The sequence below is a fragment of the Centrocercus urophasianus genome, unplaced genomic scaffold, assembly GCF_019232065.1.
Source record: "Centrocercus urophasianus isolate 14NV4802_14NV808 unplaced genomic scaffold, USGS_Curo_1.0 seq_36, whole genome shotgun sequence".
Lineage (NCBI taxonomy): Eukaryota > Metazoa > Chordata > Aves > Galliformes > Phasianidae > Centrocercus > Centrocercus urophasianus.
In genome coordinates, this window is record NW_024884933.1 from 4,711,746 (window position 1) to 4,726,595 (window position 14,850).

The following is a 14,850-nucleotide window of genomic DNA, read 5'->3' on the forward strand; positions in this document are numbered from 1 at the left end:
TGCTTGGGAAGAAGCATCAGCCAGATCTTGTCTCGCTGTACAGTTGCTGGAGTCACTGGGTAACTTCTGCGGATAAATACAGCTGGGGAGTGCCGGGAGTGAACTATTTTTGTAGTTTGTCTCCAAAGTCATAACAGAAATAAGAGCTGACTTGAACCTGCAGATGGCACGGCACAGTGTTAACTGAGACCTGCCAGCACAGGGACCGATCCTGCTGCAGTGGCACTGCTGGGGTCGGCAGAGTTCCCAATTCATGCCCTGCACAAACGTAGCCTGGAGTTGCTGAGACCTCCACTGTGACACAGCCTGAGCCCCCACTGCCCAGCCTGGCTGCTGCCCACCTGCGGGTCCAGGAAAGTTCATACCATCCTTCTCCCATTGCTTACAGGGCTGCTTCACTTCCTTTCCAAATGGGGAATTTCCAAATTCCCATATATAGATAGCTCCCTCCAAACAAAAGCTTTTATGTAGAGCTGAAGAAAGGCTGTGTTCCAAACCGCCTGTTTGTTCCAGCTGTGATTTGCCTCAGAGGATATTGCATCTATCCTGGCAGCTGCAGCCACCACCAAACTCCCCACGGGCAGAGCTCTGCCATACACTGTCCATGCAAATCAGACCCTGTGATTTACGATCAACCCTTGAAACAAGGAAGAGTGGACAATCAAAATGTAGGGATTGGTTGGTGGTGGTACTTCTTTTTTTTTTTTTAACAAGTTTTAACTACTCCTGAGCTGGATTATCACTTGGGCATGGTAGGAAGATGATCACAATTGCCCTCGGTAAGTTTTGGTTGAGTTATGACAGATGGAGGTCATAAGCTGAGCCCTGCAGCCCCATTCTGGCCACAGTTGTGTGGGATCAAAATAGGGTGATGCTGCTGGCTCCAGAACACAGCGTGCATCAGCATACGCAAGCACCAGCCTTACTGGAAACAAGAGCTGTCCTTTACAGTAAAGTTTAAAAATAAAGTTAAATTGTGTGAGATCTAATGATTTTCCAGGCTGCTTTTTCCTGCTTCCTCTTATCCTAGCAGGACTTCTAAGGAAATAAAGGTTGAAATCTCTCCAGGCTGCAGGGTGTGAGACTGAATGGCATTGACACTGAAAAACTGACAAACAAAAAAGGAAATTATGAGCAACTCTTCTATGGGAAGTGTTCTTGGGAAGTGAGTAATGCAAGGAAATCATCTCTGCATTCCCACCAACTCCAGTCGAGGGGTTCTGAGTGCTCATCCATGAGCATCAGCAATCAAGCTGAATGTGGACCAGCATTAATGGATCTATGTGGATTTGAGAATTAGAGAGACAGCTGATAGCACAAGGTGCCCAGAGGAGCCTTGGTGATGGTAGGATCCAGACCAGATGGAGAAGCTGAGGAACTGTGGGAGCACTGCTCTTGGCATGACTTGCTTTGTGCAATCTTTCCCTGAAAGACTGATCCTCAAAAGAGGCCAAAACCAGACAGCTCTTGTGCTGGAGCACCTGCACCTCTGCAGCACCTGTCCCTGCTAACCACAAGGACTTACAGGTGCTCTAGCAGAGATGATGCTTGGGCTGATATTTATTTTTAATGAAGGAAGTTATGCCTTCCAAAATGACTTGGACAAGCATGACAAGGGTATTTACGTGCCCTTGTGAAGCCCCAGCTGGAGCACTGCACCCCAGATGGATGCACCCCAGAGCAGTGCGTGTGCCCCATCCACGGAGGTGCCTGAGGCCATGCTGGATGGGTCCTGTGCTGCCTATTCCAGCAACCCTGCCCACAGCAGGGGGAAAGGAATGGGTTTTAAGGTCCCTTCCAACTCAGGCCATCCTATGATCTGTCAGGTCACATGGTGGAGGATGAGAGTAGGGGTATCAAATTCTTCTGTGTCCCTGGGATGAAGATTATTCTAGCCCGCATGAATCAGTGGGTGAGGCTGAGTCATTCCCCTAAGTTCATGACACACGGGTATGGGGTATCATACAACCTGATACTACAACGTTCCTTCGTGGTGCAGCTGGGTACCAAACCCAGCCCGTCTGCTTGAGGTGGGGCAGGGAGGAGAAGCACAAACAAGTGCCCATGACGTTTAACTAGCTGGCTGGCTCCGGGGCTTCCCAGTTGGATCTGATTTCTTGGGCCTGTCCTGACTTTCCATTTGCTTGATGAGTTTGGATATGATTTTTTCCAGCCTGCACAGCTCCTTGGCTCATAATTCCTCTTCGTTTCTTTATAGTTCCCAGGAGAGACAAAATCAAATTGGGGGAAATATGGCTCACCGGTTTAAGAAATCCCGCCGGCTTCTAAACTTTCCTCCTCTGCTACTTTTCATCCTGTCTGGTTGGTCGCTCCCCCTGTCAGAGGAGATGACACTGATGAGTCTCTTCATAATTGAGTGTAATTTTCCAGTTTTTCTCTGCTTGTAATGTCTTGGATCTGTCCAGAAGCACCATATGCAGTATGTTTTTTCCACTGATGGCTGTATGGCTTAGCTGAACGTTGTATTTTGCTTTATTTCCTTGAAAACTGCTATCCCCTGTAGGGTGGTAATAATTCAAGAGAGGAGCAGCTCAGGGCTCCATGCAGCAGTAACCCCTGAGGGCTGTAGCTGAGATGAGGATGTCATGTTAAACGACAAACTCTCTGCTCCCAAACAGATCTACATAACCAAGATGAACAGAAAGTGGGGACAAAAGAGAAGGGGAATATTGTCACCTCCACCTGCTGAGCAGGAGCCAAAGGCAGAGACATGGGTGGCAGAGCAGAAGTGAGGAGGGAAGTGGGGTTTGCTCAGGGATTTTGTTGATTGGCAAGAAACTCCTCCATCTAGGGGGAATATAGAGAGGCTGTGTACCCAAGAGGGGAAAAGCTGGTGGAGTTTTATTTGGCACATGCCCTCAGCCAAGTTCTTTGGCCCCTCCATCCAGCAAGACGTTTGTCATGGGCTTATCTTTAGCCCCCTTTGACTCGCAGCCTGAAGCTGAGGCCAGAGGGAGGTGGGCAGAGGGCTGTGCAGGAGCAGCCCCGCGTGGGGCAGGGCTGGAGCTGCGCAGGCAGCGCTAGGACCTTAGGAGTGCTCCACAGCCTCCTCCCAAAGGATTAGCTAATATTCCCTGAGCAGGGCGCGCTCACCGGCCCATCGACTTTTTCTTTCCTCTCTATACGCGTTTTCCCTTCTTCTAGTTCATTCCAGAGCAGAGAGAGCTTTGGATTTCACTGAGCTTCTCTCTCTCTCTCTTTTTTTTTTTTTCCCTCATAGCTGGACTGCTGCCAGTGTCTCGCAGGGCCGGCGTTTCATCTATCGGGACAGATTTTTCACCCCAGCCCAGCTGCACGCCCGCTGCCTGCGAGCAAACCCCAGCAGCAAGCAGAGCTCTGGAGGGCAGCGCACCCCATCCCCAGCCAAGGGGGACGTGGAGAGGAAGGAAAATTGCCTCCAGCACTCAGAGATTGTGCCACGGCGCAGCGAAAGAAAGAACTGTCGGATCTCAAGGCATGAGCAGCTCACAAGCTGCCCTGGGCTCTGCTGGATCCCTGCATGTAATATGACTGATGCTGAGCCTTTCGACTGCCTTCACAGAGCCGAGCTTTTGGATTTAAGGTAGTTTGCCCAGGACTGGACTTTGCTATGCTGGCCGAGGCAGCTCTTGTGCTTGGTGTGTGGCTGCAGCTCGCTGCGGGGCAGGAAGCACCTGGCCAAGGTGAGTGCTGCGGGGTCCCCACCGTGCTGGGACAGGAGCTGAGCTGAAGTCACACTGCTGCCATAGCTCTGCCGTTCCCCTGGGGTGTTATTCTGCTGGCGTAAGGGCAAAGTGAAGGAAAATGTTTCTAAAATTGCTATATTAGAAAGAAAACTTACCTCCCTTGGAAAAGAAGCTGGCAGAGTTTAGTGCAGTAAGAGGGAGAGTCCTGATAGTCACTGCTCCCCGTGTACTGGGCACCCTGGTTAAGAGAAGTGAAAGCAGTGATTGATACTGTACCTGTCCTGTTGTCCTCTGCCTAACTTCGTGTAATTCAGTCCTGACGTTTTCTCCTTGCAATGCTTTCTCTTGGCTGCTGCTCGGGGAGAACGCCTGCGGTGTGGTGTCAGAGCCGACAGCGGGAAGGGGGACAAGGAGGGGATGAGTGTCTCTCTCTGGTTAGCTGGGCAGGGACTGCTGATATGGTTACTGGGGGGGATCCCTGTGCTCAGTAAAAGAAGGAACAGCTCTGGGACTGCTGCTGGCTGCAGCTGGTTTTCCCTGGAGTTTGAACCTGAGAAGTGTGAAAGGGGACATAAAGTTCTGTTGTGCCTGGACAGGATAATTCTGCTCCTAGCAGGCAAAGCAGACAGTGACTGTTGCTCAGATCCCATTACAGGGAATGGATTTTGCCCATCGGTGACCCAAGCTGTGGAGAAGGGTCTGGAGGTGGAGGCTGGCTCAGGAATTGTGCGGCTGTCCCTGCTGTCCCTGCCCATGCCATGCCCCAGAGGCAGTTATGCTGTTGCACTGCTGACAGCTTACTTTAGGCTTGCAAACTGCAAACTAGAAGAGAACCTGCTGGTGGGCAGCATGCCTGCTTCCCGGCAGCTTTTATGTGGGCACCTCCGGCCACTCCCAAAAGCAACCTTGAGCAAACAGCCAGCCTGGCAGGGCTCCTGTCTGGAGCCATTGTGGAGTGCCATCACCATGCAGCGAGGGGAAGTGATTGAGCCATGAGGATGCGTGGTCGTAACTCTGCTTCCTGGGGTCTTGGCTGGATGTGAGCGGAGGCAGCTTCATTAACTTCAGGGGACAAAGACAGGGAGCTGCTGGGCAGCCAGCGGGGCTGAACGGAGAGCCCCCAGGAAAGGTGCAGACAATGCTGCTCACCCTGCACACTCAGCTCAGCAGAAAAATTTTCTTTGCGTGGCCAAATAGCACAAGGGAAGACAAATGCGGAATTTAAGGCATAGTTAACCGAGACAGGACACGATTTTTTCTGGCTATGGAACCCTTTTTGCTCTAGGAGCACTGAGTCCCACGTAAATGAGGCACATGGCACGTGTTCAGGTCCCAGCTGAGGGGAGCTCTTGGAGCGGATGTCTCCTGTCAGCATCTCAGAGCAGGACGCACACGCCTGGCTATTTTCCTCTTGGAAAAGCCAAGTGTGTAAATAAGCAGCGCTGGGACTCCATGGTGACATTTTGCTCTCAACTGATCCCTTCTAAACCCTTCTTTGCGCGACTGATCCACGCCTATCGACAAGTATCAGCCCGAGGGGGACAAAAGGATGCTGCCAACACTTGTTCCCCGGGCTCCGGCTGTGCTCAGGGCTGATGGCGCAGGAGATTTTGTGGACGCCCCTTCTCCAAGAGCCCCACAAAAGTGAGAAATCTCTGCTTGGCATCTGGCCAAGCAGCCAATCCTTTTTTTGCTGTAAAGAGAGAAAACAGTTCGAAAACAGCAGCTGCTTGCGTAAGGCAGGGATTTGCTGGTAACAAATCCCCAAAGCCCCACCTCTGGCATAGGGGAGATGTTTGTGTTGGATGGAGGACAAAGAACAGCAAGAAAGATGAAGGAACAGAAAGCCTGAAGGGAAGGATGGTGGTGTGCCCAGCCACAATCAGCATCACTGCAGTGAGGATGTTTTTGTGAATCCTCTCTAGCAGAAAAGTCTCACAGAGAGGACTTCATTCCCATCTTACACAGGGCTGAGTGACGGAACTGAATTATGACGAATCACAACCCCTTCAGATAGCTCTGAAATACCAAACTGCCCACCAGCACAATTTGCTGTTGGTGACCATTGGCTGCTGGGCTGTTCGTTCTGCCCCCCAGGCAGGACGTGGTGGTGTCAAACTGCAGCCCTTCCTGCAGTGCTTCCTAACCCACGCAGCTATTCCCAGCAGTGATGGGTGAAAGCCATGTCGGCAGGATGCTGACGTTCCGCCCGCCTCGCTGTGCCCACAGCTGCAGGGCACACTGCAGCACCATTACAAGGGTTTGGCTCTTGGCTCTCCATCAGCATCCTTCTCCCCTAGCAGGTGTCCATGCGTCTTGCCACCCTGTTTCCCTGGGGAGTTCACTTTGGCAGGGCAGGAGTTTACTGTCTGCTCCCCAGGGGAAACCTCCAAGTTTCTCCATGCGTGACCTTGTTTGCCATGGGGGAGCAATGTCCTTTGCCAGCACCAGGAGCTTTCACAGCTGCTTGTTGCAACACTCAGGAAACAAACACCGCCACTCAAAATAATGGGGAACAGAGGGGAGAAATTAAAATAGATGATTTTTTGCTGGGAAGAGGCCACTGTGTTGCCAAAATCCCTCACTACAGCTTGGCAGCCAAGTCAGTGGCTTTATGCTCTTCCAGTGGAGGGGAGAGCAAGAAGCTGCAGCTCCACGCAGCCAGGAGCTCACAGCAGAACCGGTGTTGCATGCCTTGGTGAAGCAGCAGCTCGAAGGACCTGGAGGTGATGGATTTGGCTGTGCTGTGTGACGTGCTGCTGGAGCTGCACGTCGCCGTGGGCAAGCAGAAAGCTGGCCAGGCTGCACTTGTGTTTTCTGCTCAGGTCTGAGTGCCAGGCTGCTGGGTGTGTGTGTCTGCACAGGGTTGAGTCGTGCTGGGTCATGCAGAGCTGGACGTGAGCTGCTCCTGCCTCCTCTTGGCATCTCTGGCTTAGTCACCTCTGAGCAACATCGTTCTCCATTTCTCCAGTTGTTTCGTCATGGGTTTGGTATGGCTCTGTGCTCTCAGCCAGCACGTAATGCAGCAGGGAGGTGAAGGGCCTGGCCCTGGGTGGCTCTGCTCTCTGGAGCAGCACAGAAGCTCATTGCAGCGTGTTTTTCACACCAATGTTCTTGCCGTGGGACAGAGCCAGCGCTCAAGTTACCACTGCACATCTGATCCGTGCCAGGTGCCACCCTGAGGACACATACATGGTGCCCTGCACCCCTTGACTCCTGCCCTGGGTTTGCCATTTGCGTCTTCATCTGGGAGCAGTCCCCAGGAGGGGCTCTGTGACCCTGCTCCTCTCCTTTGTCTCAGGGCCTGCCTTGGCGTGCCTTCTGCAGGGGCAGAGCTCATTGCAGGAGCCATCTCCTCCGAGCAATTAATTTTGCAGGGGCCTTTCCATTCAGCTGTCTGCTGCCTTGTGGTTTGCCTCCCACACGCGGCTCCAGCACTCAGCCATTGTGTGCTGCACCGAGCCCATCAGTGCCCCAGGTCCCACATCGCTTGGCAACCCTGCGTTCCCCATTCCTTCCCTGTCAAAGCAGCCCAAGCAGGCTGGCACCAACCGCTGCTCTGTGTTTTTTTTCTCCCTTTTTACACCTCAAAAGCTGCCAGAAAGCAAAATGGTGGCTAAAAAGATTCCAAATCCATGTTCCCAGCACCAGGAACATGTTCTCTTTCATCTGTGAGAAGAAAGTGCCCAGGAACAGCCTGATGCTGACTAACAAGAGGTGTCAGTGCAAACTGAGACAGCTCCAAGGCATTTTCTCAGCAGCAAGAGATGGACCCAGGGCATGTGGGTTTGCTTTTGGAGCTACTCTGACTCCTGATCCTGAACTTGAAATAGGACTGTAAAACAATTTCATTTGTAGGCAGGGGGAATGCCACTCCCTGCTCCTGGAGAGTCTAACCCAATGCAGGTTTTTGGATCTCAGAGGGTTTAGGATCCAGTTTTTGTTCCCAATAGTTTTTTTGTTGTTGTTGTTGTGTATGTTGGTAGTGAACAGCCTTGGGCATACCCTAACTTCAGTGCACCTCAGAGGATTCAGCAAAGCCCAGCTGTCCACACCACAAGGTCCAAACAAAGCCATCAAACACAGGGTGATGGGATGAGAAGCTCCTAGGCAGCTGCTAGCAGGGCTGAGTACAAAGCCCAGGAGCCCTCTCTCCGTAAGTAACAGCACTAAAAAGGGTGCCTGCTGAAGTCTCTCCCCAGCAAGCTTCTGAGATCAGCATTCTGAGGTCTGGCCCAAGAAAACCAAGTCTTCCCAATTTCTACACCATTTCTCTAACCACCCCTCTCTCTTCCCCTGTTAGGTCCTCAGCCCTCCATTTCCAATTCAGAGGGAGACATCCTCTTCTTACTGGACAGCTCTGGCAGCGTCTCCTACTATGAATTCTCCAAGGTCAAGGAATTCATGTGGGACCTCGTGCGGCCTTTCACCTTTGGCCCCAACGATGTCCAGACCAGCATCATCCACATCAGCACGACCCCCACCATGGAGTTCCCCTTTGACCGGTACCTGTCCCGTGGGACGGTGCAGCAAGCCATCCGGGACACCCGACAGCTCATGGGTGACACCAACACAGGCAAAGCGCTCTCCTTTGCCAAGGAGAAGCTCTTCAGCAATGATGCTGGTGCCCGGCCAGATGTGCCCAAGGTTCTGGTTTGGGTGACGGATGGGTTCTCCAGTGATGACATCTCTGAGCCCATGCAGCTCCTGAAGGACATGGGAGTGACAGTCTTCATTGTCAGCACAGGGCGGGGGAATTACCTGGAGTTGTCTGCTGCTGCCAGCCAGCCTCCTGAGAAGCACCTGCACTTTGTGGACGTGGATGACCTCCCCATCATCACCAAGGAGCTGCGAGATGCTATGCTAGGTATGCTGGGGCTGGGCTGCGGTCTCGGGGAGCTTGCAGCAGGACAAGCTTGAAAATCCCCTAAAACCAACAGATCTCCTGCTCCACAGGAGCGTGTTAACACACTGCACGTACGAAAGCTGTGTGCCTGGGTAGATTTTGGCCCCTAAGCTCTGCCTGCACACTTTTATGGCTCAGACAGGGTGCTGGCACCCATCCCCTGCCTACAAGTAGCTGGCAGTCAGTGCTCTCTTACCACGAGCAATTAGCGATGATGGTTGTTGCTCTCAGAATTAAGATTTCAGCACAGGAATGTTTTTGTTCCACAAATCCCCTGTTGTAACGTGTTCTGCATCTGCCAGATCTACAGAGCAGCTTGGCCAGTGCAGCCCTTGGAAGAAATTCCCAGCCCAGTTTGTTGGGCTCGGCAAGGCAGCTGCTGGCACGTCTGTGAGTGCACAGACAGCAAGAACAGGCAGAGAGCTGCTTTCTAACAGCCCAGTGTTTTAAAGCACCTAGGAAAGAGTCTGGAGAGAGCCAAAGCCAGAATGAGGGACAAGGGATAAGTGCTGGGAAACCAGTGCCAGGAACGCTGCATGCTGAGCTGCACAGTGCATGTCCTCTGTGCCACTGCAGCGTGCATCCATGATCACAAAGCAGGGGTTCAGCCTCAGCCTTCGGATCTGTTTGGAAAGCTGAGCAAGCAACTGGGACTTTGCAGACTTTCATTTTCTGGAGGCTTTGTCACTGTTGGAAGTCCTGTTTTAATTCCCCACTTGGTTTCTGCTGTGTGAGTCAGACAGAGCTGTCTGTGGTGTGTCCAAGTAACCCCTTAGTGCAGAATCCTCTCTGTGTAGCAGTTTCTTCCTATTTTCAGCCACTGCCATTTAGCAAATCACACCCAGGGGCCACGTTCTCTTCTCTGTCCTATCTGAGTATGGGACCTTCTGCTCTTACAGGTGCCATGCAGATCCCAAATGTTTCCTTTCAAGTAGCTGTTTCAGCTTCTAGTGCACCCTGAATCCACATGGTATAAAAGTGTCATGAAAGGAGAATGTATCAGCGCTGCAGAGCAATGAGCCTTGGTTCCCTTTCCTCCAACACCCTCACGTAGCACTGACCGTGAGCAAGTGACCAGGAAAATGATCCCAAACCTTGAATGTCCATTCTGGTGATGGAGAAGCATGTTTCCCTTTCCAGAATTGGAAATATTGCCCCATCCACATGAAAGCAGGGAAGTAAAGCCATGAAGCAGAGGTGCTTTGTCCCAAGACCCCACTGCATCTCCTGCAGAATGGATTATGGATCCAGGGCAGAAGGGGTTCATCTGCTGCCTGACTGCATTTCTTGCGCACATCATAAAAGCAGCAGCACTCCTGCAAGTCCAATCTTGACCTCGCCAGCATTCACGGGATGCCAACAAGCTCACTGCTGTGAAATGGTGCTTCTGTGTCCACCCTCATCCTGTGTGAGTCACCCGCAGGCAGGAGGCAAGTGTGTCTGAGCTGTGTCCAAGTGCTCCCAGGAGGGCACTGCCTGGTCCAGCGCCAGAGGTTACACATTGATTCCCCTGCCAGCACGGAGGGACTGAGAAGGAAATCAATGAGCATCTACTTTCTTGGATTTATCTCCTTCTTCAATGGTCAGAACAGCTGTCGTGTGGCAGCAGAAGTGCTTGGGCGTGCCGTAGCTCATCCTTGGGTGCTGCATCCCATCACTTCAATCTTCCCTATTTATTTGCAGTATCCCCATGCCCTGCAGCCAAGCTCATTCATTTCTGTTCCCTGAGCTTTTGGCAGAGCTTTTGGCACCAGGACCTTTCCTCTGTTCCTGGCTCCTCTGTGTTCCAGCCGTGGGGCTCACAGGAGGCTGCAGAGTCCCATGTCCATGGTGCTGGGAGGGAGCAGTGCTGCTGCCCACCCCACAGCCAAGCAACAGCTCAGAGAAAAAAAAAATGAGACTGCCTTGCTTGGTGCAGGCATAGCAGAGCTTCTTTCTATCTCTAGATGCCACCAGTTAGAAGCAAAGTTTCCAGGTGCCTGTCATTTTTGAAGCTTTGTGCGTGGCTTTGAGAATTCAGGTTTGTACTGGTGAACTTTTGGCTCACTGAATTGTTATCGAGGAGCTCAGCTGCACCTCGGTGACTTCAGCTGTCATCCAGTGTCCCCAAAGGTCACATCTCCCATCCAAAGGGCCTGCATTTCTGGCGTTCCATGTCCTGTGTACAACTGCCATCACTGATTTCTTGCTCTTGCCTCTCTCTCAGATGTTATCCAAGCAAATCGGCTCCATGTGGTGGATATCACATCAAGTAGCTTCCGTCTGATGTGGCCCCAACTCCTCTCTCAAGAAACCGGTTACTACACCCTGCAGTATGCCCCAACAGATGACCTGGCAGCCAAGAGGACAGTGCAGGTGTCTGGGGCTCACACCAGCCTCACGCTGAGCAATCTTGCTCCAGAAACTACATATGAGGTGGCACTCGTTCCTGAATCCAACGTCCACTACTTCCCTCCCCAGACAATAAGGGTTACCACCCTGGCAGGTAAAGTGTGCATAACCATGATGCAAGGAAAGTTCTGCCATGCTGAGCCTCCCAGATAGAGAGGAAGACAGGACAGTCTGTACTGCATGCTGCCTGGTCTGATGGGTGGAGGCAGATGGTTGCAGTCAAGCCAGAACAAAGCAAGGGGAAGGCATCTTTTTGCTGACATGATACAGGCAGATCTTCTCCTAGAAACAAGTTGTGCACTGCCTAGTACAGGGTCAGAAGATGCCCTTCCAACATTAAAATCATTGGATATGGCAGAAAGCAGAGCCCTGGGAGAAGGCAAGAGCTGTAGGTGCAGCTAGAGAAGGTCACGTGCTTCTGCAGGCAGGGGTGCACACCACTGGGGCATCCTTTGTGAGGGGAGGGATTGGGGCAGCACTTGAGCACAGCCAGCTTTTCTAAACCTTCCACCTCCTGGAAGCCAGGTCCATCGTGCTCCTCTGAGAGCATCCTGATGCCATGAACTGCATGCTCATTCCCATCTTTCCATGCTTCTTTCAGAGGAAATCAGTCCAGCTCAGATTGTCATCGCAGACTCCAGGCCGCACAGCTTCCAGGTCAGCTGGGCACCTACACCAGACAGTGTGACTAGCTACCAGGTCCTGTATGGGCCACTACGTGGGGACTCAGCGCAGCTGCTGGAGGTGGATGGCACCCACAACAGCACTGTTGTGGAGAATCTGGCACCCAACACCACCTATCTGGTGACAGTGACTGCGATCTACAGTTCAGGAAAGGAGAAATCGCTGTCAGCCAAAGCATGCACTCAGGAAGGTGAGCACTGTGCTGATAGGGAATGGTGTGGGCACAGATCTGCCTTTGGGTGAGGCCTGATAACAATCTGATTCCTGGGGTTGGATGAGAGGAGGAGAACTGCAGCTTCTGGTGAGCAGCACGTGATATGCTATCAGGGTGTTGCAGATACATAAAGCCTAGGGCTCAAGGTAATGGCCTCAAGTTGCACCACGGGAGGGGCAGATTGGATGTTAGGAAATGGTGGGGAGTCACTGTCCCCAGGGGTGCTCAAGAGCCATAGACACGTGGCACTGAGGGACACGGTCAGTGGGCATGGTGGGGTGGGTTGGGCTCGGAGATCTTAGAGGTCTTTTCCAACCTTAATTGGTTCTGTAATTTTATGACTGAAAGCAAATTGGCCGCACACTGTATGACTGCTCTTATGGGCTGCATATGGCTGAGCTGCTATGAGACTACAACAACTGCTTCATGCGAAGGCCCACAGTTACAAGGATCTTCTCCTTTCTCTAGAGGGCTCCAAAGTGAGGCACCTTCGCTTTGAAGACTTGGGCTCCAACACCCTGAAGGCTTCATGGGATGCTGCAGATGGGAAGGTCCTTGGCTACCGAGTCAGGTGCCGGCGGCAAACCGGCCCTTCATCACTCATCAGTGTGTCACCACAAATCCACAGCGTGCTCCTCACAGACATGGCCCCAGGCACCACAAACAAAGTGTGTGTCAAGTCCATGTACAAGGATCAGCCGGGCAAGGGGCTGTGCCGCATGGTGCACATGCAGCCAGGTGAGTCAGGGCACAAGGGAAGACCCTGGGCCTGAAGGGAACGTGGGTGCTGGAGATCCTGCAGAGCTGTGCTGAAATACTGTGCTCATCAGCCAGCTCGTCAACAGGGCTTCATCACAGCTACCACCACTCCAAGGACATTGCCCTAAGCTTGGCTCTTCTTTTCTTCTCCTCTTTTTTAAGAGCAATGCTCCTCCTAGTGGCACTACGGTTACAGGCAGGAGGAAAAGCATGCAGGGGTTTTGGTGGTGATTTGGGATGACAAAGGATGGGGGGAGGCTGATGAAAGCTGGCTTTCAACAAGGGAGAGACAAGCTAACTACTGAACACAGCTACCAAGGCAATGACATCTGCTTTCCTCCTTGCATTACCCAGAAGCCACTTACTATAATGAAACACAAAGGGATTCTCAATAGGCTGAAATAAGAGATAAGAAGCAGCTGTGTGACAGAGCAGAAGCACAGCCTTCTTCCCGCCAAGAGGCCAGAGTGATGGCAATGATGACCACAGAGTCAGCAGATCTATGACTCAGTCTGATTTGGAGAACGGGTAAACAAAGCTGACATCATGCTTTTTGTGTTCTTCCCAGCTACAGAAGCCCCAGGGTACAAGCACAGACAGAGGGCATGACAGACCTGAGCATGAACTGATCCCCCACAGAGCAGGAGATCTTGCTTGGAACAAAGGTTTGGATGAAACGGAGGGACCTACAGAGGAAATCAGGAAGCTCACAGACCATGTCCCAGCCTGCACTGTCTGTTGAGCTGTCCTGGTTGCAAAGCCTGAGGGCCATCCTCAGTCAAGTTCTTGCAAAGCTTGAAGATGGGGTTCAGCTGGATGGAGCTGACAATCCCACTGCTAGATGCCAAATCTGTACCCTCTCTTGTATAAACCTGCCTGACAAACAACAAACAAAAGGCAACTGATGAATCCTCACTATTGCTTGCTTATTTCCTGTACTCTATTTATTAAATGTTGATACAGTTGTATTTTTGCAGCCTGTGAGCATGTTCAGGATGCAGCTGTTTACTGCACTGGCCTTTTGTTCTGGGCACTGCACTCAGAGAAAGATTGCAAGCTGTCAACAGCCACTGACACTGACAAACAGCTTACCTTCAACTCATCCAGTGTATTTAATACATTTTTCAAAATAGGCATCCCCAAAGTATACCATCTCAGGGATGGAAGGTGAAAGCAGTAGGAGAAAGAATAACAAGTACAGAGAACATACAGTACACAGAGGAAACCTGGTCAAAGGCTCTAGGACTTCTGAAAAGAAAAGAAGTTATACCCATTTGGTCTTTGGCCTGGACATGGAGACACGTTGTAAAAGACATTTTGCAGTAAATGAATAATCTAGTTTTCCTGGGGGGGAAGGGTGATTTATGGCAAACTTTGTTGGTGAACTCTGAGGAGAGGAACAAGCAGTGCCAGCCCAGGGCAGTGTTGCTGGGTGCACTATGAGAAGTTTGTTCATGTCTGCCTGCTGAATTCCTGAGTTTTATCAACACTGGTAACGGTGTTAAATTCATTTGCTGCAGTGACACACAGATCCCAGATGGACTCTGAAGGATCCAGCTCCCCCAACTCATTTGCTTTGGGATTTAATAGCAGTCTGAGAGAGCAGAAAACTCGGAAACTTGGAACTTTGCTCCCCCAGCAGGTTACACTGTTCTCAGCCCTTAGCTGAGCCCAAGGAGCAGCAGCAAGTCAAGAAAGGCCAGACTGCATGGCCATACAAAGCAGTTATTTTGGTCTCTCATTCAACATACCTTCAAACAACACAACAGCACAGTGCTGCCTGGATTGTGACCACCAAATGACTGCAGCATACCTGCAATCAGTTGCAGCAATTCAGATATGCGTCCTACAGCAGCTATATTGAGATTAATTAGCATGTTCTATGGCTAATTAGGGGACATCAGACTTCAGCACTATCATTCCTGGCTCTATCCTTTGCACTCTTAAAATATATTTTTTTTTAAGACTCCTTGTCCTGGGCTCCTACCCTGTGCTAAGCTTCAGCTCATTTTAAGAACTATTATTTTTTCCAGGAGATGAGTAAATCTGGTTCTTCCCCTCTGGCTTCATGCTTGAATTGGCTGTCACTATGCTACTCTTCAGAAAAGGGAGTTGAAAAATAAGACAATTCTAGCAGCTAGTGACAAAACCACATGAAAAGCCCAGTTCCAAAGTTTGGCACTTATGGCTATAAAGAAACAACTACATCT

At 51.3% G+C, this 14,850-nt stretch overlaps 1 protein-coding gene and 1 long non-coding RNA gene across 3 annotated transcripts in view; one reads left to right on the forward strand and one right to left on the reverse strand.

The window, feature by feature from the left end:
- The window catches only part of LOC122167243, a 24,731-nt gene extending 20,777 nt beyond the window's left edge, over nt 1-3,954 (reverse strand). The window contains exons 1-2 of the long non-coding RNA XR_006170993.1: nt 3,842-3,954; nt 2,262-2,336 (exon numbers count right to left, since the gene is read on the reverse strand). This is a non-coding gene — a long non-coding RNA (uncharacterized LOC122167243). The remainder of the gene's footprint in view (nt 1-2,261; nt 2,337-3,841) is intronic.
- On the forward strand, nt 3,053-13,608 carry VWA1 (von Willebrand factor A domain containing 1). Of its 2 annotated transcripts, none has more exons than XM_042831697.1 (6): nt 3,053-3,683; nt 7,990-8,553; nt 10,799-11,077; nt 11,585-11,857; nt 12,350-12,619; nt 13,215-13,608. In XM_042831697.1, the coding sequence occupies exons 1-6, from the start codon at nt 3,611-3,613 to the stop codon at nt 13,247-13,249; spliced, it is 1,494 nt and encodes a 497-aa protein (XP_042687631.1). In that variant the 5' UTR covers nt 3,053-3,610; the 3' UTR covers nt 13,250-13,608. The 2 variants fall into 2 exon arrangements, with proteins under 2 accessions (XP_042687631.1, XP_042687630.1); XM_042831696.1 differs by having other exon boundaries at nt 3,055-3,683; nt 13,209-13,608.
- The last annotated feature ends 1,242 nt before the right edge of the window (nt 13,609-14,850 follow it).